Source organism: Littorina saxatilis, linkage group LG14, assembly GCF_037325665.1.
Source record: "Littorina saxatilis isolate snail1 linkage group LG14, US_GU_Lsax_2.0, whole genome shotgun sequence".
Taxonomy (NCBI): Eukaryota; Metazoa; Mollusca; class Gastropoda; order Littorinimorpha; family Littorinidae; genus Littorina; species Littorina saxatilis.
The window spans coordinates 34,265,676-34,292,139 of NC_090258.1; the positions used below are offsets into that span (position 1 = coordinate 34,265,676).

A 26,464-nucleotide genomic window follows, 5' to 3' on the forward strand; every position below is an offset into this window, starting at 1 on the left:
GAGCGTTGAAGAATTTGTAAAGAGAAGAAACGATAACAGCAGGAGAAATAAAAGTCGTGTGTGCATTTTGGGGTTTTTGGGGGGACGATTTCGAGTTTGAATCCGTTCTTGCACATGCTCCAAAGCGTGTAACATACAATCTTGCACACGTTTGCTTTAGTAGTGGCAAAGAAGGAAAGCAAGTAAATTTTAAGGGGCTTATTGTCCGTCAGGTCTTAATTGCCTATATTGGACATGAATTGGTTTATACGATTCGAGTTTTTACGCCCTCACGGCTTTTGATGTTTGCGTGTTTAGGTGGTATCAGCCATCTGCACTTATGGTAGAATGACCAAGATCTTTAACGTGCCATTGTGGTGACACGGGGGTGGGAGATGGATACCGTCTCTGGGTCTGCACATAAAGTTGACCCGTGTCCGTCCCGGCCCGAATTCGAACCAGCGACCTCTCGATCACAAGTCCAGTGCTCTACCACCTGAGCTACCCGGGCCCCCCGAAGGAAAGCGTGTGACATACATATATATATACGGCTTCTCTGTGTGTGTGTGTGTCTGTGTGTGTGTGTGGGCAAAACCTGTGGATTGTAGAGTTCTGTTTGTGATGGGGTCTAGCGGCTTTTGTCTGTCTGTATGTTCTGGCATTTGAGAAGCCACAACAGATAATATAGGGCTAAGAAATAAGCTCTAAAATTCTCAATCCCGTTTGACAGGACTTCGCCTTCAAAGGTGATTGTGTAACTCTTCCTTATCTTCTCCAGTGATTTGTCTGTATGTTCTGGCATTTGAGAAGCCACAACAGATAATATAGGGCTAAGAAATAAGCTCTAAAATTCTCAATCCCGTTTGACAGGACTTCGCCTTCAAAGGTGATTGTGTAACTCTTCCTTATCTCCTCCAGTGTTTTGCGTTTATCTCCCTTCCTTCGTGTGGCTTCAATCCATATTCCCGTTTGTACGTTACTATTTTTAGAATGTCACTGCGCTGTCCAGAACGCTTCCCTTGCACCCGTAAGTTGTTCTTACTGTCAAAGTGAAAAGGTCGAATCAATTTATAGCCACGCGAAAAATACACTGTCACCTATCTCTATATATTTATAGATATAGATATACATATATATATATATATATATATATACGGCTTCTGTGTGTGTGTGTGTGTGTTTGTGTGTGTGTGTGGGCAACACCTGTGGATTATAGAGTTATGTTTGTGATGGGGTCTAGCGGCTTTTGTCTGTCTGTATGTTCTGGCATTTGAGAAGCCACAACAGATAATATAGGGCTAAGAAATAAGCTCTAAAATTCTCAATCCCGTTTGACAGGACTTCGCCTTCAAAGGTGATTGTGATGAACCGCCACGCTGTCTGTCTGTTATGGAGTGGTATAGCCCGGTTTTTAGACAATCATAAATGTCTCTACACCACTCTATAAGTTTAGTATTTGTTTACAGACTTGAATGTAATCTGAATAGTTGTCCGCTACCGTAGTTTACAAGGCACAAGCGCACACTCACTCACACACGCAAAAACCTGGTGTTAAATGGATCTTGACACTGCCAAGACTAATTATTATTGTTTACAAAGCTTTTTACATCACAAAATCATTTCCGGGCTTCGACCAGTACCCTAGGCCGACAACACCGCAAGAAACTCTACAGTCCAAGACGCAGACACCTTTTGGCTCAAACAAAGCAGCTTAACAGGTAAGACGAATAGGTATTCTACTGTACGTTACCCTACTGCCATCTTTCGGCTTTCAAGATGTTGGTATGGCTGTAAGTCCTTCAGACGACTGACAAGGATGCACCAGTCCTCACGACACCGCAACCATTGCTTGACGTAGTCCTTGATCCTTCCAGTTCGTCTCGGCGGCTAACTGTAGAACCCTGCCAGCTCTCCATGCCATGGTCATGTACACCAAGCCGCAGTTGACTGGTTCAGTTCAGCCTCCGTCGATGAAAACCCTCCAGTTGGAACACTGTAAAGTTTATAGTCCATAAGTCAACTTGTCTTTAGTTTCTTTCACTCGCACAATAAAAATACTCACTCGTCCAGTCCAACATATTAAGCTGCATGAGCCAATATAATTATTTACACGTTAATTCCTGTTTTCTAAAGCCAAGAAAACGTTACGTAAAACCCTCACATGTTTAAGCAGTGTAGCACAATAGCTTAGGCCTACACAATAACGTTAAACACAGAAACAGTCACTCTTCACATACGACAACATGACATGAAAATATAACCGGTTTCAAACATACCTCAAAAGAGTGTAAAGCCAACATTTAGTACAGTCGCCGGCCTGGCATGAATATGAAAATGGAAGATATCACGTAGACTGATAGGGAAAGTTCGTCAGTCTTCATCCTTCTTCAGTCAGATACCTAAAACAGGAGCCCGTCTGCTAACGTGTTACGAAAAACATGAGTCGAGCTTGGCTCCTTGACGGCGACTGATTTTACAAAGTCGTTCTTGCTATGACATTGCCAGTGAGCTGTCGTCTGCATTACTTGCACGTGAAAAACCTTGTCAGTTACACAAAGGTTCAACTGCGGTCAACGTGACGGTATGCAGCCTATAGCCCTTTCCAATGTCTGACCATCGCTATAGTCTATTCTATTTACAACAATACACATTACCAAAAATACGAGTAAACCGCTTCGTAACATCACCCCCTTTCCTCAAAAGAAAATGAATTGTTGAAAAAACGATGAAATTTTCTGAATCTCGATCAGAGATTATCCAAAAAGTCAAAAGAATTATACACTGGGGTCATGTTCAGAAGCTGTGTAAAAAAAATATCATGAATGAAACTCGAGTAAGACCTTGGCCTTGCAAGAATATGCCAGTCAACACATCAAATCAAAAATCAAATCAAATCTGAAAATGTTACTGGACAAACAGGACAAACAAAACAATCATTCACACCCGTGTAAGCGCACGTGCCTTGAGATAGAAAACAATACTGCTAAAGGGTCAAACAAACAAACACTATTGGGCGTCATTTGTTATGGAGTGGTATAGCCCTTATTGCGCCAGATGGTATGGTCCTTTATTGGGCGCCAGATGTTATGGAGTGGTATAGCCCGGTTTTTAGACAATCATAAATGTCTCTACACCACTCTATAAGTTTAGTATTTGTTTACAGACTTGAATGTAATCTGAATAGTTGTCCGCTACCGTAGTTTACAAGGCACAAGCGCACACTCACTCACACACGCAAAAACCTGGTGTTAAATGGATCTTGACACTGCAAGACTAATTATTATTGTTTACAAAGCTTTTTACATCACAAAATCATTTCCGGGCTTCGACCAGTACCCTAGGCCGACAACACCGCAAGAAACTCTACAGTCCAAGACGCAGACACCTTTTGGCTCAAACAAAGCAGCTTAACAGGTAAGACGAATAGGTATTCTACTGTACGTTACCCTACTGCCATCTTTCGGCTTTCAAGATGTTGGTATGGCTGTAAGTCCTTCAGACGACTGACAAGGATGCACCAGTCCTCACGACACCGCAACCATTGCTTGACGTAGTCCTTGATCCTTCCAGTTCGTCTCGGCGGCTAACTGTAGAACCCTGCCAGCTCTCCATGCCATGGTCATGTACACCAAGCCGCAGTTGACTGGTTCAGTTCAGCCTCCGTCGATGAAAACCCTCCAGTTGGAACACTGTAAAGTTTATAGTCCATAAGTCAACTTGTCTTTAGTTTCTTTCACTCGCACAATAAAAATACTCACTCGTCCAGTCCAACATATTAAGCTGCATGAGCCAATATAATTATTTACACGTTAATTCCTGTTTTCTAAAGCCAAGAAAACGTTACGTAAAACCCTCACATGTTTAAGCAGTGTAGCACAATAGCTTAGGCCTACACAATAACGTTAAACACAGAAACAGTCACTCTTCACATACGACAACATGACATGAAAATATAACCGGTTTCAAACATACCTCAAAAGAGTGTAAAGCCAACATTTGGTTCAGTCGCCGGCCTGGCATGAATATGAAAATGGAAGATATCACGTAGACTGATAGGGAAAGTTCGTCAGTCTTCATCCTTCTTCAGTCAGATACCTAAAACAGGAGCCCGTCTGCTAACGTGTTACGAAAAACATGAGTCGAGCTTGGCTCCTTGACGGCGACTGATTTTACAAAGTCGTTCTTGCTATGACATTGCCAGTGAGCTGTCGTCTGCATTACTTGCACGTGAAAAACCTTGTCAGTTACACAAAGGTTCAACTGCGGTCAACGTGACGGTATGCAGCCTATAGCCCTTTCCAATGTCTGACCATCGCTATAGTCTATTCTATTTACAACAATACACATTACCAAAAATACGAGTAAACCGCTTCGTAACACTGTCTCTGTCTCGCGATTCACCCCGGCGAAGCCGGGTATTCCTCTAGTATATATATATATATATATATATATATATATATATATATATATATATATGTATATATATATGTGTGTGTGTGTGCGCGCGTGTGTGTGCGTGTGTGTGTGTCAGTGAGGATGGTGTTGCCTTTAGTCGACCTTGTTGCGGAAGTGTAAACGCTGAATTATATGATGTTAGTTCTTTGTTCGTTGGTTGGTCGATTGGTTCTCTCTCGGTCTGTCTGTCGGTATGTCTGTCTGTCTTTTTTTCTTTCTTTGGGTTTTTTTTCATTTCTTTCTTTTTTTCTTTCTTAGTGTCTGTCTGTCTTCCTTTCTTTCTTTTTTCTTTTCTTTCATTCTTTCCTTATTCGGTCTTACTGTCTTTCTGTCTTCCTTTCTTTTGTTCTTTCTTTCTTTCTGTCTTTCTTTTTTTTTCTTTCTTTCTTTCTTTCTTTCGTTCTTTCTATATTAGTGTACACGCAGACACACCTTAGTAGCGCGATTCTTGCTACGACGAAACGACCCGAATTTCCCAGCGAAAGGACAACAAAGCAATGAATCTGAACACGAAATCTGCATTATCATATTGAAACAGGAGATGGTTGTGTTTCAGTGCATATGACAGACCTGCGGGTGGACTATTGCACAGTCACAGACAACTGGTCAAAACAGTCTGTTGCCGTTGTCGCAAACGCGTGAGTAAAATCGTCCTCCTTGCAATAGTTAACTGATATGGGTGTTTTTTGTTCCTCATTTTTGTGACTACCATTATTTTGGGTAAACACTTTTTTCTTTTTTTTTTTACATTGATTTTTTTTTGTGCGGGGATTTTGAAACGGGCAAATTTCTTGTTCTTTGATAGTTTTTCAGTATTTTGTTGTTGACTGTACAGTGCTCACACCAAGTGTAAAAATATCGAGAACATCATCAATGTTGGTGGACAATGTGTATTCTCTCGAGAACATCATCAATGTTGGAAGACAATGTGTATTCTCTCGCTCGCTCTGCACCCCCCCCTCCCCCTTTTTTGTCCCTGTCTGTGTGTCTGCCTCTTTATCTCTGTTTCTCTGTTTACCTGTCTCTGTCACTCTCTCTCTCTCTCTCTCTGTCACTCTCTCTCTGTCTCTCTCTGTCTCTGTCTCTCTCTCTCTCTGTCTCTCTCTCTGTCTCTGTCACTCTCTCTCTCTCTGTCTCTGTCACTCTCTCTCTGTCTCTGTCACTCTCTCTCTCTGTCTCTGTCTCTGTCACTCTCTCTCTCTCTTTCTCTCTCTGTCTCTGTCTCTCAGAGCCTCTATCACTCTCTCTCTCTCTCTCTCTGTATCTCTGTCACTCTCTCTCTCTCTCTCTCTCTCTTTCTCTCTCTCCCTCTAACTATCTCTCTCTTTCTCTCTCTCTCTCTCTCTGTCTCTCTGTCTCTCTCTCTCTCTCTCTCTCGCACTTCCATCATCCTTTAAGCACTTAAAGTCATCAAAAAGGTTTTAAAAACCACTTAATGTCAGAGTAGTTTAACGCCTTTTGATTTACCACACTTAGTGTTACGTCAAAGATATGCTGTGCATTGTATATTCTGAACATATTTTTGTTGTACTATTGCTACATGTTCGATTGCTACCAGCTTGTATTTATAATTACCTGCATAGTATGCATTTGATTTTATGAATAACCACATATGTATGCTCTTCATGCCTCATCATCATCATCATCATCATCATCATCATCATCATCATCATCATCATCATCATCATCATCATCATCATCATCATCATCATCATCATCGTCATCATCATCATCATCGTCATCTTTATTATCACGTGCTGAAGTTTTCTGACCTCCTTTTGTTGGTTAACTTTTTAACTTTTTAACTTTTAATTTTTTAATTATATAATTGTGTGTCTATGCGTCCCAAGGACAGATTGTAAGAAAAGGCGTAGCCTTAAATCTTAATCCTTGTTGAATAAAGTTCAATTCAATTCAATTCAATTCAATTCTCTCTCTCTCTCTCTCTCTCTCTCTCTCTCTCTCTCTCTCTCTCTCTTGTTAACTTTTTAATTTTCTAAATTTTGTTATTTTATCAATGTGTGTATGTGCGTCCCAAGGACAGATTGTAAGAAAGGGCGTAGCCTTAAATTTTAATCCTTGGAAAATAAAGTTCAATTCAATTCTCTCTCTCTCTCTCTCTCTCTCTCTCTCTCTCTCTCTCTCTCTCTCTCTCTCTCAGAATAATAAATCCATGGGGCCTGACAAAATCCCCCCGTCGTTGCTTAAATTAGCCCTACCGTACATAGTGGAATCCCTAACGTATGTGTATAATCTTTGCATTGAACAAAATATTTTTCCTGATGCATTTAAAACGGCAAAGGTCGTTCCACTTCCTAAAAATAAAGATGTGTCTGACCCTAATAACTTCAGGCCAATTTCATTGCTTCCTATTTTATCAAAGCCTTTAGAGAAGCACATCCAGAAGAATCTTCTGAACTACATGGAAAGGTACAAATTATTTCACAACTTTCAATCTGGGTTTCGTCCGAAACATTCCTGTAGTACAGCTCTTTCATCACTATGTGATAACTGGCTATCGGCAATTAATCGTTCGGACATTTCAGGGGCTGTATTTCTTGATTTTAAGAAAGCTTTTGATCTTGTAGATCACACATTACTTTTACATAAACTCGCATTGTACGTGAACAATCCCGCAACGTGTTCATTCTTTAAATCATATCTTGTCAACAGAACACAGTATGTTTCTATAAACGGTAAAACATCTCCCAAAGGATGTTTAAAGAGTGGAGTCCCCCAGGGGTCAGTTTTAGGGCCTATCTTGTTTTGTGTATTCATTAATGACCTCCCCCTTCATATATCTAATTCCAAAGTTAAAACAGAATTTTTTGCAGATGATTCGACGCTTCACACAAGCTGTAGGACTGTTCAAGAAATTGAAATTTCCTTACAGTCTAGTCTGAATGAAGTCAACAGTTGGTGTAACCAGAATTGTATGATAGTGCACCCAGGAAAGACAAAAAGCATGATTATTACAACAAGACAAAAACACCAGTCACGACCTCTTAAGTTAAATCTTTCTCTGGAATCACAACCTGTTCAGCAGGTAACGGAACATCGTGTTTTGGGTGTGATAGTCGATCAAGAATTAAAATGGCAATCTCATGTACATTATATTTGTCAAAAAGTATCCAAGAATTTGTTTCTGCTATCAAAGTTAAAGCAATATGTCGATATCGCAACACTAAAACTATTTTATCATGCCCACATCTTATCCCATATTAATTACGCATCAACTCTTTGGGATGGTGTCTCTGATATTCACATGAAAAAATTAAACTCTCTACATCGTCGGGCAGCTAAAATCATGTTAAATGGTCCACAATTATCAGCTGATTTGAAGTTAAAGAATCTAAACTACCTGCCGCTAGTTAAACAGTTACAGTTTAATAAGACTGTAATGATGTATAAAGTATATCATGGCGAAGTGCCCATCTATATTCAGGACCTATTTCACAGAGTCACCGAAAGGTACGGGTCTATCAATTTTCTACCACCAATACCCAGGATTGATTTGTTCAAAACTAGTCAAGCCTTCTCTGGCGCTATGGTGTGGAACTCCATTCCGTCTGGAATAAGATCATTAACCTCACTAAAGAGTTTTAAACAAGCTCTGCATAATCATTTTATGTCTACCTAGATGGCTATACTAGTCTTAACACGTGTAAGTAGCTGTCAACAATTGGCAAAGCTTTATGAATTACACAAATATGTTCTTTATTATATGTATTATGTGGAATTTATGTTGCGATTTTCCATCATCACTTCATCATCATCATCATCATCATCATCATCATCATCATCATCATCATCATCATCATCATCATCATCATCATCATCATCATCATCATCATCATCATCATCATCATCATTATCATTTACACCATATAATCATTATTAGCATTAGTGTAAACGTTGGTATCGTGTGAATTTTACCGTCGATCACTTTCCATGTGTTAACATGTTGCATGTTTCGCTTTCGATTTGTATGTTGCTTACTTTGCCATTTTATTGTTTATGTTTATTTGCTTGTTTGCTTACTTGTCAATTGTTTGCTGGTTCGTTCGTTTACTTTGTTTATTTGTCATGTTGCTTTACTTGTTTATCATTTATTAGATATTTGTATTAGAAGTAAGGACCGGTTGTAAGAAAAGGCGTCGCCTTAAACCTCTATCCTTGAAAAATAAAGTTCCATCATCATCATCATCATCTCTCTCTCTCTCTCTCTCTCTCTCTCTCTCTCTCTCTCTCTCTCTCTCTCTCTCTCTCTCTCTCTGGGCGAGGGCTGGTTGAAAAAAAGCTCGTTGTATTGCTTACGCCACAACCCTCGAAAAATAAAATTTGATTTGATTTGATTTGATTTGATCTCTTGTCAATCAACGGAAGAAAATGAAAACCACTTTCTGTTTAAATGCCCAGCTTACAATGCAATTCGTCAAAAGTACATTGGTGCTTCTTTTGACCATGACCAGTTCTCCAACTCATCGTTGTGAATTTTACAGACTGACAACAAATTACGACTGATTGCATTGTCAAATTATCTGTTCTACGCGTTTAGACAAAGAGAAAATCAATTGTGAAATAGACCGGTGTGATCGTACAACCCAAAATCCTTGTCTTCATCTTACTGTATTTTGTTCTGTTTTTACTTCTTGTTCTATGTGTTGATTTTTAAGTTGCCTTGCTTCCGGACGGTCAAGTCCACTTTGTTTACCTGCAAATTATTTTCTCCCCCTTGTACATACACATTGTGTTTGATGCAATAAAAATTCGCCTTCGCCTTCGCTCTCTTAGAAATGTCTTCTCGTGTCCGAAAGAGGGGTGGCGTTATTAAGTTAGATAACGACCTTTGCTGTTCTTTTCTTTTTCTTTGCCTCTTTCCTTCACGGTTTCTCTTAAAACCGGTCAGAAAGTAATTGCCAGTCCATTGCAGGTGTGTACAACGACCGATGGGTTATTTGCTATACTCCAGAGGGGTCGGGTGCCGTCTACTGTATCTAACCGTCTACAAGTTTTCTGCTTCCTATGATCTCCATTTCCGATGTAGAGTGACACTCTGTCCATGGGGTGACGCGTCGTGCGGAAGGGTGAGTAATGTACATTTCTCTGTGTTTTGTCATCACCATTGTGACGTCATTATAAGTTCGTCATCATTATCATAATCGATGCATTGGTCGTTGTCGTCATAATCGTCGTCATCGCAATCACCGTCATCATCATCATCATCATCATCATCATCATCATCATCATCATCATCATCGTCGTCGTCGTCGTCTTCATCATCGTCTTCATTGTCACCGTCGTCATCATCACCACCGTCGTCGCATCATCATCGCCGTCGTCATCGTCAAGATAATCAGCAGCAGCAGCATGATCACCACCACCATCCTCACGACCACAACAACCATTGCTTCTAGTATTAGAAGCTGACGTCATGCATACCTTCGTCCGACATGTACGTTATCACAGTCCGCGTTTATCCTTTTTATTTAAAGATATGACACTCATTCCTTCACTCGTGTCTGATAGCAAATGTAGGGCCTAGGGGCAGCCTGGGCCCCTGATAGGATCGGTTCCTGTATGCACCCCCTCATGTCTGAGAAAATAAAGTTTGGAGAGCGCTCAGTAACAATTTCATTCACCAGTTACCCTTTCTATGTAGAAAACTTGCGAATCAAGACAATTCTTCAATTGTTTAAGAAGCGGTATTTTAATGTTCAGTGTTCGGTGTCTTTGGATAGTTTTATTTATTCTGTCTTTCCTCCTCTCTGTCTTGACAGCTACCAGATTGTGTGAAACGCCACAAGCGGTCAGCGCACTCACCCCGGAGACACACAGAAATGAATGAATATGTAGAAACTCGACTGATTGCATATTGTTATGATGGGACCAGGGTGTTGTCAGTTGCATTTTGTCTCACGCGTGTTTGTGTGTGTGTGTGTGTGTGTGTGTGTGTGTGTGTGTGTGTGTGTGTGTGTGTGTGTGTGTGTGTGTGTGTGTGTGTGTGTGTGTGTGTGTGTGTGTGTTGTACGTCAGGCGGGGAATATAATTATGTGACCGTGGTTGTGCGCTTGTACACATATTTGTAACATGTATTATTGTATTTTTCACGAGCTCCATTGAAATTTCATGAATAAAAAAGCATGTTGGTTCATTTGTATGTGTGTGTGTGTGTGTGTGGGTGTGTGCGTGTGTGTGTGCGTCTGGTTGTGTGTGTGTATGTGTGTGTGTCTGGGTGTGTGTGTGTGTGTGTGTGTATGTGTTTGTGTGTGTGTATGTGTGTTTGTGTGTGTGTGTTTGTGTGTATGTGTGTGTGTGTGTGTTTGTTTGTGTGTGTGTGTGTGTGTGTGTGCGTGCGTGTGCGTGTGTGTGTGTGTTTGTGTGTGTGTGTATGTGTGTGTGATTTACCCTTTGTATGTGAGGATACGACTCAGACAGTTTAAAAGCATTCCACCAGCTGCAAGAAACATCTTTGTGTCACATAATCCCTTACATTCACGCAAAAGAAAAACGAACACACACACACACACACACACACACACACTCACACACACACACACACACACACATACACACACACACACATACACACAAACACACACACTTACACACACACACGTACACACACAAACACACACACACACAAGCATACACGCATGCATGCACTTACACACGCACTTACACACACACATACACACACACACACACACACACACACACACACATAACAGAGAGAGAGAGAGGGGGGGTGGGGGGGGGGGGGGGGGAGAGAAAGAATCGAGTCGCAATGATGTGACGTCAACTCTAAAAAGTTTGTCGTCATCGTGTGACGTGTATTCTTATTTTGTGGTGAAACCTTCAACCTGAATCGAGTTAGACTTGCAAACTATAAAGTTTCCAACGTTCTACGTGTCACTCACAGTCGACCGTACAGGCACACACGATGTACGAGCATCACCGAGGATGGGCGAGCAGCCTCTGGATTTCTGTGCTACTTTTAATGACGCTGGCAAATTCAGTACAGTGCAATTGTATGAACGCGACGAAAGAGTTCAAAATCGCACTGCTCGGTCCCTGGAGCAGAAACTCTGTGAAACCGGTGGAAAAGCACTACATGGAGAAAGCTGCGAACTACACTATTGCGAAACTGAACGAGAGGTGCGCGATACCAGGGTATAGACTCACGTACAGTTTGCACGATACCAAGTGTCACCCTGGCGTCTGCATAGTCGAAATGGCCAAAGCTCGAAAGAGTAATGCCAGAGCCTTTATTGGTGAGTTGTATAGTGGTCAGATACAGCTCTGTCTCTGTCTTTGTCTCCGTCTTTGTCTGTCTGTCTGTGTCTGTCTGTCTGTGTCTCGGTCTGTCTGTCTGACTCTCTTTTTCTGTCTCTCTCTATTTCTATCTCTTTGCGTCTCTGCGTCTGCCTGTCTCTGTCTGTCTGTCTCTGTCTGTCTCTGTCTGTCTGTCTGTCTGTCTCTCTCTCTCTCTCTCTCTCTCTCTCTCTTTTTTTTTTTGTGTCCACTCTCAAAATTTCCTTCTCGGACACAATACTGTCACTAGAAATAACTGATTTGGGTCTCTCCCCAACATTGGAGCGGCCGAATTCTTATCTCATTTCAATCACCGTGTTCTTTTGTAAGTCAAATGTGAACTTCTTCCCTTCGATATACAGGTGGTCAAAAGTAAGAGTAGCTTTCTTCTGCTCATCTCTGGCTTGCTTCAGACGAGGCACAAGATTACGCCTTATCTCTCTGACCCGACGAGAAAAGTCCTCTCCAATGGAAATCTGACTCCCATGCAGTTTCCGCTTTGCTCTCAAAACCTGCAAACAGATTAAGAGAAAAATTTATCCCATTTAAATATTATAAAAACCCAAGCACTTTTAGACTCAGCTTGCTCCTGGCTTCCCCTCAAGAAACTGTTGTCAGAAATGTATCCTTGTATTTGTATAAAGCCTTTAAATTAAGAGATGTTTTAACCTCTTAGTTAAATAACGTGTAATGTATGTTTTAATCCGTAGTGTTGTGCGATTGTTATGTTGTACCTTTTTTGCACCTGATGAGTTAAATTATTTGCAACGTTAATCATTTGTTCACACTCCGATCCTTCATAAGGGGCTATGGCCTATTGAATAAATTATCTGCGTCTGCGTCTCTCTCTCTCTCTCTCTCTCTCTCTCTCTCTCTCTCTCTCTCTCTCTTTCTCTCTCTCGTGTAAGGACCGGTTGTAAGAAAAGGCGTCGCCTTAAACCTCTATCCTTGAAAAATAAAGTTCCATCATCATCATCATCATCATCATCTCTCTCTCTCTCTCTCTCTCTCTCTCTCTCTCTCTCTCTCTCTCTCTCTCTCTCTCTCTCTCTCTCTCTCTCTCTCTCTCTCTCTCTCTCTCTCAAGACCAGTCTTGCTTTTTCGGGTACTTCAGTTTGGAATTCACTTCCATCATCTTTTAACTTGTTTAAGCACTTAAAGTCATTAACAAGTTTTTAAAAATGTGTTAAAAACCACTTAATGTCTGAGTAATTTAACGCCTTTTGATTTACCACACTTAGTATTACGTCAAAGATATGCTGTGCATTGTATAATTTTATTCTGAACATATTTTAGTTGTACTATTGCTACATGTTCAATTGCTACCAGCTTGTATTTATAATTACCTGCATAGTAATTAGTATGCATTTGATTTTATGAATAACCACATATGTATGCTCTTCATGCCTCATCATCATCATCAGCATCATTATCATCATCATCATCGTCATCATCATCATCATCGTCATCTTTATTATCACGTGCTGAAGTTTTCCGACCTCCTTTTTATATTTAGTCAAGTTTTGACTAAATATTTTAACGTAGAGGGGGAATCGAGACGAGGGTCATGGTGTATGTGTGTGTGTGTGTGTGTGTGTGTGTGTCTGTCTGTCTCTGTGTGTGTGTAGAGCGATTCAGACCAAACTACTGGACCGATCTTTATGAAATTTGACATGAGAGTTCCTGGGATTGATATCCCCGAACGTTTTTTTCATTTTTTTGATAAATGTCTTTGATGACGTCATATCCGGCTTTTCGTGAAAGTTGAGGCGGCACTGTCACGCCCTCATTTTTCAACCAAATTGGTTCAAATTTTGGTCACGTAATCTTCGACGAAGCCCGGACTTCGGTATTGCATTTCAGCGTGGTGGCTTAAAAATTAATTAATGACTTTGGTCATTAAAAATCGGAAAATTGTAAAAAAAAATAAAAATTTATAAAACGATCCAAATTTACGTTTATCTTATTCTCCATCATTTGCTGATTCCAAAAACATATAAATATGTTATATTCGGATTAAAAACAAGCTCTGAAAATTAAATATATAAAAATTATTATCAAAATTAAATTGTCCAAATCAATTTAAAAACACTTTCATCTTATTCCTTGTCGGTTCCTGATTCCAAAAACATATAGATATGATATGTTTGGATTAAAAACACGCTCAGAAAGTTAAAACAAAGAGAGGTACAGAAAAGCGTGCTATCCTTCTTAGCGCAACTACTACCCCGCTCTTCTTGTCAATTTCACTGCCTTTGCCATGAGCGGTGGCCTGACGATGCTACGAGTAAAATGGCATTGCGTTCAGTTTCATTCTGTGAGTTCGACAGCTACTTGACTAAATATTGTATTTTCGCCTTACGCGACTTGTTTTTTTTGTTAACTTTTTAACTTTTTAATTTTTAATATTTTAATTATATAATTGTGTGTCTATGCGTCCCAAGGACAGATTGTAAGAAAAGGCGTAGCCTAAATCTTAATCCTTGTTAAATAAAGTTCAATTCAATTCTCTCTCTCTCTCTCTCTCTCTCTCTCTCTCTCTCTCTCTCTCTCTCTCTGGTTTGTATCGGTTGTGGAAGAGTAACTATTTGTGTTTTTATTGAGGTAAACTTTCCACACGGGCTCCTTGTACACGTGTTTCAGAGATACTCCGCCTCGCTAGTGGCTGGCCTCTAAGTCAAGTTTGAAAGACTGCCTCAACTAAAGCAAGAGTATTCACTCTTTCACAACGCACACACACCCGACATTTTCCCCAGTTATTTACTAATAATTATAGTCTACTGGCCACTTCTGCCACCGAGGATGTTAAATCTGAGTTGTTGACATGCGCAGTGGCCTAGCGGAAGGTCGTGGGTTCGAATCCCGGCTGCGCCTGGTGGGTTAAGGGTGGAGATGTGTCCGATCTCACAGGTCAACTTATGTGCACACCTGCTAGTGACTTATCCCCCTTCGTGTGTACACGCACACACACAAACGCACCTACGCCCGCAAACAAACGAGAACAAAATCCTGTAATCCATGTCAGAGTTCGGTGGGTTATAGAAACACGAAAATACCAGGCATGCATCCCCCGAAAGCGGCGTATGGCTGCCTAAATGGCGGGATAAAAATGATCATACACGTAACAATCCAACTCGTGAAACAACACGAGTGTAGTTGGGAGTTTCAGCCCATGAACGCAGAAGAAGAAGAAGAATATAATCGGAATTTCATCAACATACATGTTCGTATAATTTCTGATTGCAAGTTTGTTTTGAAGACACCACCATAAGCCATAGGCTTGTTGTTGTTTTCACTTTATGACAGTGTAAATCTCGTGAACATGTAAAACATGAGTAAAATATTGTTTGAACCAACATACAGGCCCTGCCTGCGAGTTCAACTGCTTCTCAGCCAGCAAACTGTCCAGAGAGTGGAACATGACGATGGTAAGCTACGCCTGCCAGAGTAACCTGCTGTCTGACCGCCAGAGGCACCCCTACTTTGTCCGCACCGTCACCACTTTCCTGGAGACTGGACGCTTCATAGGCGCGGTGCTTGACCACTTCGAATGGGACAAAGTGTGCATCGTCCTCAATAATGCACTGTCGTACCCCTGGATGGAACTGATGGATGAAATCAAAGTGAGTTTGGAGAGGAGGTGTTGTGTTGAGGTGGGGGTGGGTTGGATGGTGGAAGGGGGGAGGTGCGGATGGAGAGGGGGAGGTGGAGAGGGTGGGCTTAGGTGGTCATCGTCCTCGACAGCAGTGCCGCCATCTCTTACTCCTGGTTGAAATCAGCGTGGGTTTGCGAAGAAGTGTGAATGCTAGTGTGTTTGTGCCACAATGACGTAAATCAGAGAGAGTAACGCTTGAAAAAAAGAAGAAAAAACAAAACATTACCACCCAGATGGGACTATCAACATTACTTTTACCCAACCCTGAAAAAAAGAATGGGAATTACTGAATGTCAAACACACAGCAAGAATCCAACACATTTACAACATCATCTCCGAGTCTGATTTCATGTGTTCTTCAGTTTCCTTGCAACATAATATTGTTGCTTTTGTTATTCGTGCAACACACACACACACACACACACACACACACACACACACACACACACACACACACACACACACACACACACACACACAGAGTCACATACACTAACAACAGCAGCAGCAGAAGCAGCAACAAGAACAACAATAACAATTAAGTAGAAGTGCATTGCCAAGGCACGGCATACCCCCCGCGAAGGAAAATCGCCTCTCTCTCTCTGACTCTCTCTGACTCTCTCTGACTCTCTCTGACTCTCTCTCTCTCTCTCTCTCTCTCTTTCTCTTTTGTTGGTTAACTTTTTAACTTTTTAATTTTTAATTTTTTAATTATATAATTGTGTGTCTATGCGTCCCAAGGACAGATTGTAAGAAAAGGCGTAGCCTTAAATCTTAATCCTTGTTAAATAAAGTTCAATTCAATTCAATTCTCTCTCTCTCTCTCACACACACACACACACACACATACACACACACACACACACACACACACACACACACACACACACACACACACACACACACACACACACATAGCCTACACACGCACAGACAGACAAAGTTTAGCATCGCATAGGCTACACTTACGTGAGCCAAAAACCAGCTGCATTCTAAGATTCGGCCGGAGAATCTAGATCTCTGATTCAACTGATTCAGTTAGATCTGTAGTTGTTAGTCTTGCAGGAAAATCAATGGCGATTCTGACATCGATGTTGCGGGTAGTAGTCTACGTAAACTCATTAAAAATGAAAGCACCACAAATCAAGGACTCTTGTTGGAAAATACAATTGTTTTTGATTCCGATCCTTATTTTGTAGTCGAAATGTTTTGTGTGTGCAGAAATACAAATTTAGATCGATTGCAAGCGTTTTAGATTTCATTGTCAGTGTACGTGTGTCACTGTGTCGGAACTGTGCCTCTCGAAACATTCAGTTAGTGTTAGACCTATGCTTTTGCTTTATATGTATGATGACTCCTTAATTCCTGAACCGAATCATTAAGCAGAGCCTCTTTGTTATGGCAATCCGTTTGTAAAGAAATTACGTTTTTTCCTGTTGATCTAAATAATTAATTATTTAACTAAATAATTCATTTTGTCAGTAAGTACTGGTGTCACATGACTGATGTGAACCAGTTGATTGGCTAATGGCGATGCGCTTAAATCTGTTAGCGCACTCCTGGAGTGCGCTAACTTTTCCACAGAGCGTATTCTTACACCCTTTGCCAAAGCGAGACTGTACTCTCATCCTCAGAATTAATTAATGACATGTAGCTTATATTCTCCACAATACCAATGATTATGACCATAAATGTCCTGCTTTTCAATTAAAGCAGAAGTGGTTTTTTTATGACAGATTGCATGCGCCTGTGTCGCCCACAGTTGCACTGATCTAAAAATAGAACCCGCTGTGTCTAATTTTTCAGTTTCGACTTGCGAAGATTCCTCTCATAATTATGCCATGTTGGTGGCATGTACCTTATTATCCACATTACCAAATGATGAGTTAGTATACAATTCCCAGCAGCTAACAGAAAACACAAGTGTTATTCCGATAACGTCGCAGCTAGATCAGCACGTAGCAGACTACACTGAAATACGACTGCATCTGTTCAGTAAATGAATGCTTTCCGTTTATTTTAAGGCAAGAACAATCGGAATCGAAAACGTGTAGGGTTTAGAACGTTCTTACCACATATAAGACTTATTACCAGCCTGCTTTATGAATGCAGACTCAGTGCAACGGGACGAGCAATTTTTGTTTTTGAAATGAGACTCAGTGCAATAGCCTAGCAGACGACATAAATCCCGCTCAGCAAATTAACATGTTAGGCAAATGTGAACGATAAAACGATGGGGATATAATACGTGTAGGGTTCAGAGCATTCTTACCGTTCATATTTAGTACCAGACTCCCCGATGAGGGAAGATACCACACGAAAAACATGCCACGTTTATTTTGAAAATGGGCTTTCCGTCGACCTTGGCAAGGGGCACAACTCTGCACAGTCAATCTGTCGAAGCTCGATGAAGGTTTCGAACCGCAAATAACTGAAAGCACAGTCCTTTCTCCGAGTTCAAATGAGAGAAAGATCATCACTGTTTAGCTTAACGCTACACTGGAATTTACCAACAGAAATTAAAACAAGAGTTTGCGTGTGATGAAAGCACAACACACGAGACAGCCCACACAAAAGTAGATCTATACGACCTGACCACACAGTTATGCCTATTCAAATGCGCGTAGCAAAATGTGCGTGTTGTATCTTCTTTTTTCTCTGGCGGTACCGACAATATCGTTATTGAAACAATCCCAGTGCACTAAGGGATTTATAGAGCAAATCTCGAAAATAATTATTGAACTCAGCGCTATGCGCTTCGTTCAATAATGAATTTTCTCGATTTGCTCTATAAATCCCTTAGTGCACTGGGATGTCTCAATAACTTAAAATATAGCTAAATAATTCATTATTTAACTAAATAATTCATTATTTACACAAAAGTAAAAAGTGTGATTGTTGTAATTAAAGAAATCTTTTATTTACTAAACAATTCATTATTTAATAAAAAAAAATCCATTATTTACTATATAATGCATTATATACTACAGAATGCATTGTATACTATAGAATGCATTCTATAACGTAACGAAACTACTACAGGACAGCTCCGCATGGCTCTGTCAGTAAAAGAGGGATTTTTGGCAAATATGAGAGAGAGAGAGAGAGAGAGAGAGAGAGAGAGAGAGAGAGAGAGAGAGAGAGAGAGAGAGAGAGAGAGAGAGAGAGAGAGAGAGAGAGAGAGAGAGAGAGAGAGAGAGAGAGAGAGAGAGGGAGAGAGAGAAACAGAGAGAGACAGAGACACAGAAAGACAGAGAGAGAGAGACACACAGAGAGACACAGAGAGACAGAAACAGAGAGAGAGAGAGAGAGAGAGGGAGAGAGAGAGAGTGGGAGAGGGAGAGAGAGAGAAACAGAGAGAGACAGAGACACAGAGAGACAGAGAGAGAGACACACACACAGAGAGAGACTGAAACAGAGAGAGAGAGAAACGGAGAGAGAGAGAGAGAGAGAGAGAGAGAGAGAGAGAGAGAGAGAGAGGGAGAGAGAGAGAAACAGAGAGAGAGAAACAGAGAGAGACAGAGACACAGAGAGACAGAGAGAGCCACACAGAGAGACAGAGAGAGACAGAAACAGAGAGAGAGAAACGGAGAGAGAGAGAGAGAGGGAGAGATAGAGAGAGAGAGGGAGAGAGAGAGAGAAACAGAGAGAGACAGAGAGACAGAGACACAGAGAGAGAGCCACACAGAGAGACAGAGAGAGACAGAAACAGAGAGAGAGAAACGGAGAGAGAGAGAGAGGGAGAGAGACAGACAGACAGAGAGAGACAGAGACAGAGAGAGACAGAGACACTGACACAGTTTAATTGAATAGAGAGAGAGAGAGAGAGAGAGAGAGAGAGAGAGAGAGAGAGAGAGAGAGAGAGAGAGAGAAACATAGAGAGACAGAGACACAGAGAGTTGAGTTTCGTAGCGTTATAGAATGCATTGTATACTATAGAATGCATTGTATACTATAGAATGCATTCTATAGTATAGAATGTATTCTATAGTATACAATGCATTCTATAGTATACAATGCATTCTATAGTATACAATGCATTCTATAGTATACAATGCATTCTATATTATACAATGCATTCTATATTATAGAATGCATTCTATATTATACAATGCATTCTATAGTATACAATGCATTCTATAGTAAATAATGGATTTTTTTATTAAATAATGAATTGTTTAGTAAATAAAAGATTTCTTTAATTACAACAATCACACTTTTTACTTTTGTTAAAATATTGAATTATTTAGTTAAATAATGAATTATTTAGCTATATAATGAATTATTTAGTTAAATAATTCATTATTTAGATCAACAGGAAAAAACGTAATTTCTTTACAAACGGATTGCCATACTTTGTAAACCGCCATAAAACATAAAGTACCGTAATGTGCAATGCTGTAAGCGTAAAACTGACTTTTGAGAGGTTCCTTGAAATGCGTCAATTCGGCTAAGAGTAAGATTTAATATGATCTACGAATGACAAACACAGTACGTGAACAGAGCAAACACATTGCTTGAAAAGTTCTGTTTTGTTGCATTATGAAGCCTTGTTTGCAGCCACTTAAAAGTCTGATACGACAAGAATGTATTGCATAATTGTGACCCTCCACCACGAAATGAGTCGCACGGTTCTGCGCTTGGCTTAAGTCCGGGGAGTGTCTGGTAACAGTGCAGGGCCGGACCAAATGAGTTGTAAGGGGGGGGGGGGGGGGGGGGGGTCCTCCTTTTTTGGGGGGGCAAATCAGCGAAGTGGCGAAGCTTGCGAACTAGGGGGGTCCGGGGGCATGCTCCCCCGGAAAATTTTTGAAAAACGGTTAAAATCTGTGCAATCTGGTGCATTCTGGGCCTTGTTTTGAGGGTTAAGAGCAGCATTGTTTTGGTGCTAAAACTAGTAAAAAAAACAAACACTCAAAGCAAGGTACATGCTTTTTCCAGGGGTGGGGTTCCGGAACCCCTGGAACCCCCCCCTCTGGGTCCGGCCCTGCAGTGTGAGGGTCACCTTAGTCACATGCTTATAACTCAAACAGTTTTCGCTCTTTTCTAAAACGGTTTTCACCACTGGATAGAGCATAACAAACTCTTTAGGTAAATGTAAAAATATGAAAATCATGCAAAGGTGACATGCGACTTATTTCGTGGTGGAGGGTCACAATTGATACAAAGAACTTACCAGAGAACTTTCGTCAAGGAAGCGGCTGCTCACCGCTAGGAATTCTGGGTGGTTGAGGACTTTGAAAACTTCCGTTTTACATTATGTTCCAAATAAGGATATCCTACTATGCTGAAATACTACAATGAATTTTCAAACGGCTACCCTGTCTCCGTCCTTTCTGATCGGAGGGGGGTGTTTTTTTGAAAGTGTTAGTGACTAGACTCAGCATTTTAGATGTAAAATTTCAATTTCTGTGAGAAAATGTAGAGGACCTTTAAAGGCCAACATCCGCGGGAATTTTTCTCCTGGAGCGACCTAAACTTGAACCCGTCGCTATTCTTGGATGTCTGTTTACTTCGTGTTGCACGCAAAAATTGAGCGACTTCCTTGCCGCGTGGATTGACGAAGCTGTTTTATTCTCGTGACTGAAAACACTGCAGTGCGTGCAGTTTTATTCTGTGGGTTCGACAGATTGACTAAATGTTGTAATTTCGCTTTCACGAATCAGGAACCGACAAGGAATAAGATGAAAGTGTTTTTAAATTGATTTCGACGATTTAATTTTGATAATAATTTTTATATTTTTAATTTTTAGAGCTTGTTTTTAATCCAAATATAACATATTTATATGTTTTTGGAATCAGAAAATGATGGAGAATAAGATGAACGTAAATTTGAATCGTTTTATAAAAACTTTTTTTTTTATATACAATTTTCAGATTTTTAATGACCAAAGTCATTACTTAATTTTTAAGCCACCAAGCTGAAATGCAATACCGAAGTCCGGGCTTCGTCGAAAATTACTTGACCAAAATTTCAACCAATTTGGTTGAAAAATGAGAACGTGATAGTGCCGCCTCAACTTTCACAAAAAGCCGGATATGACGTCATCAAAGACATTTCTCAAAAAAAAAGAAAAAAACCTTCGGGGATATCAATCCCAGGAAATCTCATGAAAAATGTCATAAAGATCGGTCCAGTAGTTGGTCTCAATCGCTCTACACACCATCCGGCTTTTCGTGAAAGTTGAGGCGGCACTGTCACGCTCTCATTTTTCAACCAAATTGAGCGGTGGACTGACGATGCTTCGAGTATACCTCACGCCGGAACCTCGGCTGAACCCGCGGATAACCGCAGGCTCTGCAGGCTGTTCACCGCAGACAGAAATTGTCAACACGAGTGGTGAGTGTCTGCACAAAATCGTCTCTGCTTTCTCTAAAATGACATATCATTACAAAACTATTGTTTGTACTTCAACCTAAGGTATTATAGCACCCTACCATCAATTTAATTTTTTCCTTTCGTTCGAATGTGAAGGCTGAGCTTCGAGTATTTGTGCATTTCCTGTAAAAAGTGCCAAAATTCTGACTTTACACATTTATTACGGAAATCCAAGCTTATTAAACAAGCTGCAGAAGTCAGAATTTTGGTACTTTTTACAGGAAATCCACAAATACTCGAAGCTCAGCCTTCACATACGAACAAAAGGAAAAAATTAAATCGATGATAGGGTGCTATAATACCTTAGGTTGAAGTACAAACAATAGTTTTGTAATGATATGTCATTTTAGAGAAAGCAGAGACGATTTTGTGCAGACACTTAGAGCCTGCGGGTATCCGCGGGTACAGCTGAGGTTCCGGCGTGTATACGGTCTTGCTGAAAAATTGCATTGAATAAGAATAAGAATAAGAATACTTTATTATCTCATAGAGAAATTCAGGCGTGGTACATAACAATAGTACAAACAAGACATTGATTTTACATAAAACACACTACAGGGCAGGTTATAGAAACACCTTCCACACCTTGCGTTCCGTTTCATTCTGTGAGTTCGACAGCTACTTGACTAAATGTTGTATTTTCGCCTTACGCGACTTGTTTTTACATTTAGTCAAGTTTTGACTAAATGTTTTAACGTAGACACTGCCCTGACTCTCTTCCCACACTGTGTTAAGAAAATTTTCTTCCCGACGCTTCCGTCATCTGCTTCAGGGGAAATTCAAAGAGGTTGGTGAAGCTATTTATCTCTATAAATGAAGTATTACGAAGTGTTGCACATCGAGATAGGTCAGGTTAGTTCTGTTAGTGTCTATACTTAATGCCAATGGGTTTTTCGGGTTTGTATTTCGCGTATTTTACCCGTGAATCGGCCGAATGACGGACCCGTCGCTGCACAGCTGCAAAGTTTGTCGCTTCGAGCGCAAAATCGTGAGGAAAACGCGTCTTGTAAGTAATGCTAATACATTCTACCAAAACCTAAACATGTCTGCACCAATCCTGCCAAGTGTCGTAGTTGTAGTCCCCCGCAAACAGCTGTAATCGTAAGAAGAATGTGATCATTCCTGCAGATTTGTGTGTCGTGCACCCGATTTGACCGAATTTTAGCGTGTCGTACACCCGCTGTGACGTTTTTCACGTCGTGACGTCCACCCGATGCTCACGTTCTGTGTCGTCTCTCCGATCGTGCACTTACCTTTTGCACATGACCTTGTTTGTTTGTATTCTGATCGTCTTGGAGTGATTTTTCAGGGACAACATGGATCAGGTCATGGAAGTTGTGGAAGAAGAAGAAGCGGAGTTATCCGCTGAATTTATGGATAGTTACCTGGACATAGTCCAAACTCCAGAAAAGGAGGCAAAGGTGACACCCAAAGAAACATCGACACCCAAAGAGAAATCGACATGTAAGTTATATTTTATTATTATGTAAGCCTGTGCAGGATCATGTTTATGGGCCGCTCACACGTGGATTCTTGCACACGTCGATTCTTGTCAAAATTCAGGTTTAGCGACAACAATGATGTAGCTGTAAACCTATTGAACTGACAGCTGAAAGCAGCGATTGGCTGCACCTCATGTCAATAGGTTATAGCTACAACATTGTTATCGTTTTTTGACAATAAGGATTAACGTGTGAGCCATCCATTACCACCAGTTGACTGTAGCTGTTGTCCGTGTGCAGGTATTGGCAACGCTTGATTATGATAATATGAAAGCGTACTGATCATGTTATAGTTATAGTTTTACAATGCAACAACGGACTATTGTACCTGAATAATGTTTATATACATTCGATCTGGTTAGACTAACACAAGCTTTTTGTATCTTGTTGTATGTGGACAGCTGCTGACGATGGTGCTGGGCCTTCGACAGAGAAGCCAAAGTCGCCCAAGAAGAAGAAGACACCCATGAAGAAGAAGATGGAGGCCTCGGCTGACAAGTCAGTGCACCAGTGCCACGAGTGTGGTAACACTTACAAGCATTACCGCACCTTGTGGGCTCATCAGCGCTTTGATCATGGTGAAGGAAAAACAAATCATGAATGCACCATATGTGACAAAAAGTTCACACAAAAAATTGATCTGACGTCACACCGCAACGTGAAGCATGACAAGATTAAGCCTTATTCGTGTGATTCATGCGGCAGATCTTATGCAAGTCCTAAAAGCGTGTACCCCTCAAAGCATGTGTGCAAAGGGAAACCAAAAGAGGTGGCCTGCACCCAGTGTGGCAAGACCTTTGCACTAAAAAGGTTTCTGAGTGACCATGTCCGTTACCATCACACACGGGCAGGGTGTTCTTGTAAGGTGTGTTTTGCACACTTCAAGCACCGTGAACAACTACGCCGCCATGTGGCGAAAGGCTGTCCAATGTCTGCATCTACTTGAGTATGCACCTTTAAATGACCTTGACCTTCAGGTGATATTAAAAGTCAAACAACTGAAGCTGGCAATGACACCATACATTCAGAACTATTTTCCACATTTTTCCACCCAAAATACACCACATGACCTTGACTCCAGGTCAAGGTCACACAAGACATGGCTATCAATTCAACAGATAGGAAGCACATTGGTGTTTATTGGCACTTTCTACCAAGAGACATTGTCATTTAGTGGTAAAGTCACGTTTTGGACACATTTCAGAGGGGTCAAAATGACCTTGACCTTGAAGCAAGGTCAACCAAACTGGTATCAAAAGATAGGGTTCACTATGCCCTATATACCACTTGTAGCTCGGGTCGACATTTTCAAAAACTTGGGAGAAAATTGGGAAAATGTGAAAAATAACAGTTTTTAAAGGCCCGTGACCTTGACCTTGAAGCGAGGTCAAGTCACTATGTATGTTTTTTAAGGTCTTGTCATCATACACCATCATGCCACATTTGGCGCTGATAGACTTCATAGCGGCTGAGAAAAAATCCAACGTTTAAGCTTTTGGGACAGACGGCCGGACGGAGGGACGGACGACTAGGCTGAGTACATAGACTCACTTTTGCTTCGCATGTGAGTCAAAAATCTCTTTGTTTATAATCAGTGTAAATTCTGTAAGATGTTTAAAGATCCATTTGGACAGGGGCATACCAGCTACCTGCATCGCACAGTGCAGTGTATCTACCCTAGACTGTCATGTCAACCCAACTGTGGGGCCTGGATGGAAGATAACTTTATTCCTGCCCCAACACCCCTTTGCAATGGTTGAAAGGTAAGCGAGACTAAGAGTACTTACCAAGGTGTCTTTATCCACATTGGTGGTAAGATCCGGCTATTGTCATCTCCATGACTGTGTCTGAAAATGACTCCATGCCAGTCAGAATACAAAAGAACAAAGCTATACATGTAATTCGTGTTTATGTATGGGGGATGACACAATGTAACAAGTGAGAAAGGTCATGTGCAAAAGGTAAGTGCACGATCGGAGAGACGACACAGAACGTGAGCATCGGGTGGACGTCACGACGTGAAAAACGTCACAGCGGGTGTACGACACGCTAAAATTTGGTCAAATCGGGTGCACGACACACAAATCTGCAGGAATGATCACATTCTTCTTACGATTACAGCTGTTTGCGGGGGACTACAACTACGACACTTGGCAGGATTGGTGCAGACATGTTTAGGTTTTGGTAGAATGTATTAGCATTACTTACAAGACGCGTTTTCCTCACGATTTTGCGCTCGAAGCGACAAACTTTGCAGCTGTGCAGCGACGGGTCCGTCATTCGGCCGATTCACGGGTAAAATACGCGAAATACAAACCCGAAAAACCCATTGGCATTAAGTATAGACACTAACAGAACTAACCTGACCTATCTCGATGTGCAACACTTCGTAATACTTCATTTATAGAGATAAATAGCTTCACCAACCTCTTTGAATTTCCCCTGAAGCAGATGACGGAAGCGTCGGGAAGAAAATTTTCTTAACACAGTGTGGGAAGAGAGTCAGGGGTGTGGTAGAGGGGGGAATCGAGACGAGGGTCGTGGTGTGTGTGTGTGTGTGTGTGTGTGTGTGTCTGTCTGTGTGTGTGTGTAGAGCGATTCAGACCAAACTACTGGACCGATCTTTATGAAATTTGACATGAGAGTTCCTGGGAAAGATATCCCCTGACCTTTTTTTCTTTTTTTCGATAAATTCCTTTGATGACGTCATATCCGGCTTTTTGTAAAAGTTGAGGCGGCACTGTCACACCCTCATTTTTCAATCAAATTGATTGAAATTTTGGCCCAGCAATCTTCGACGAAGGCCGGACTTCGGTATTGCATTTCAGCTTGGTGGCTTAACAATTAATTAATGACTTTGGTCATTAAAAATCTGAAAATTGTAAAAAAAAAAAAATGTTTTTAAAACGATCCAAATTTACGTTTATCTTATTCTTCATCCTTTTCTGATTCCAAAAACATATAAATATGTTATATTTGGATTAAAAACAAGCTCTGAAAATTAAAAAATATAAAAATTATTATTAAAATAAAATTTCCGAAATCGATTTAAAAACAATTTCACCTTATTCCTTGTGGGTTCCTGATTCCAAAAACATATAGATGTGATATGTTTGGATTAAAAACACGCTCAGAAAGTTAAAAAGAATAGAGATAAAGAAAAGCGTGCTATCCTTCTCAGCG

At 40.8% G+C, this 26,464-nt stretch overlaps 3 protein-coding genes and 1 long non-coding RNA gene across 4 annotated transcripts in view; 3 read left to right on the forward strand and 1 right to left on the reverse strand.

The window, feature by feature from the left end:
• Positions 1-10,584, forward strand: part of LOC138947625 (uncharacterized) — a 35,426-nt gene extending 24,842 nt beyond the window's left edge. Inside the window, exons 14-16 of the mRNA XM_070319134.1 lie at positions 4,991-5,072; positions 9,368-9,521; positions 10,215-10,584. Coding sequence (XP_070175235.1) covers positions 4,991-5,072; positions 9,368-9,521; positions 10,215-10,523 — 545 coding nt within the window. The 3' untranslated portion in view covers positions 10,524-10,584. The remainder of the gene's footprint in view (positions 1-4,990; positions 5,073-9,367; positions 9,522-10,214) is intronic.
• Positions 1,531-3,085, reverse strand: LOC138947624 (uncharacterized). The gene is made up of 2 exons (XR_011449735.1): positions 2,256-3,085; positions 1,531-1,972 (listed from the first exon to the last, which is right to left on the reverse strand). It is a non-coding gene; the product is annotated as an uncharacterized lncRNA (long non-coding RNA).
• A 676-nt stretch (positions 10,585-11,260) lies between the features above and the next one.
• The window catches only part of LOC138946588 (atrial natriuretic peptide receptor 1-like), a 157,132-nt gene continuing 141,928 nt past the window's right edge, over positions 11,261-26,464 (forward strand). The window contains exons 1-2 of the mRNA XM_070318034.1: positions 11,261-11,708; positions 15,112-15,371. Of these exons, the coding sequence (XP_070174135.1) occupies positions 11,378-11,708; positions 15,112-15,371 (591 nt within the window). The 5' untranslated portion in view covers positions 11,261-11,377. The remainder of the gene's footprint in view (positions 11,709-15,111; positions 15,372-26,464) is intronic.
• Positions 22,571-24,563, forward strand: LOC138947628 (gastrula zinc finger protein XlCGF8.2DB-like). The gene is made up of 2 exons (XM_070319138.1): positions 22,571-23,243; positions 23,683-24,563. The coding sequence occupies exons 1-2, from the start codon at positions 23,096-23,098 to the stop codon at positions 24,225-24,227; spliced, it is 693 nt and encodes a 230-aa protein (XP_070175239.1). The 5' UTR covers positions 22,571-23,095; the 3' UTR covers positions 24,228-24,563.

Excerpts from the sequence above, each read along its gene's own strand:
- LOC138947628 (XM_070319138.1), top strand. The coding sequence starts at position 23,096 with ATGGATCAGGTCATGGAAGTTGTGGAAGAAGAAGAAGCGGAGTTATCC. Across the intron at positions 23,244-23,682 it reads ACCCAAAGAGAAATCGACAT|CTGCTGACGATGGTGCTGGG; the intron begins GTAAGTTATATT and ends GTATGTGGACAG.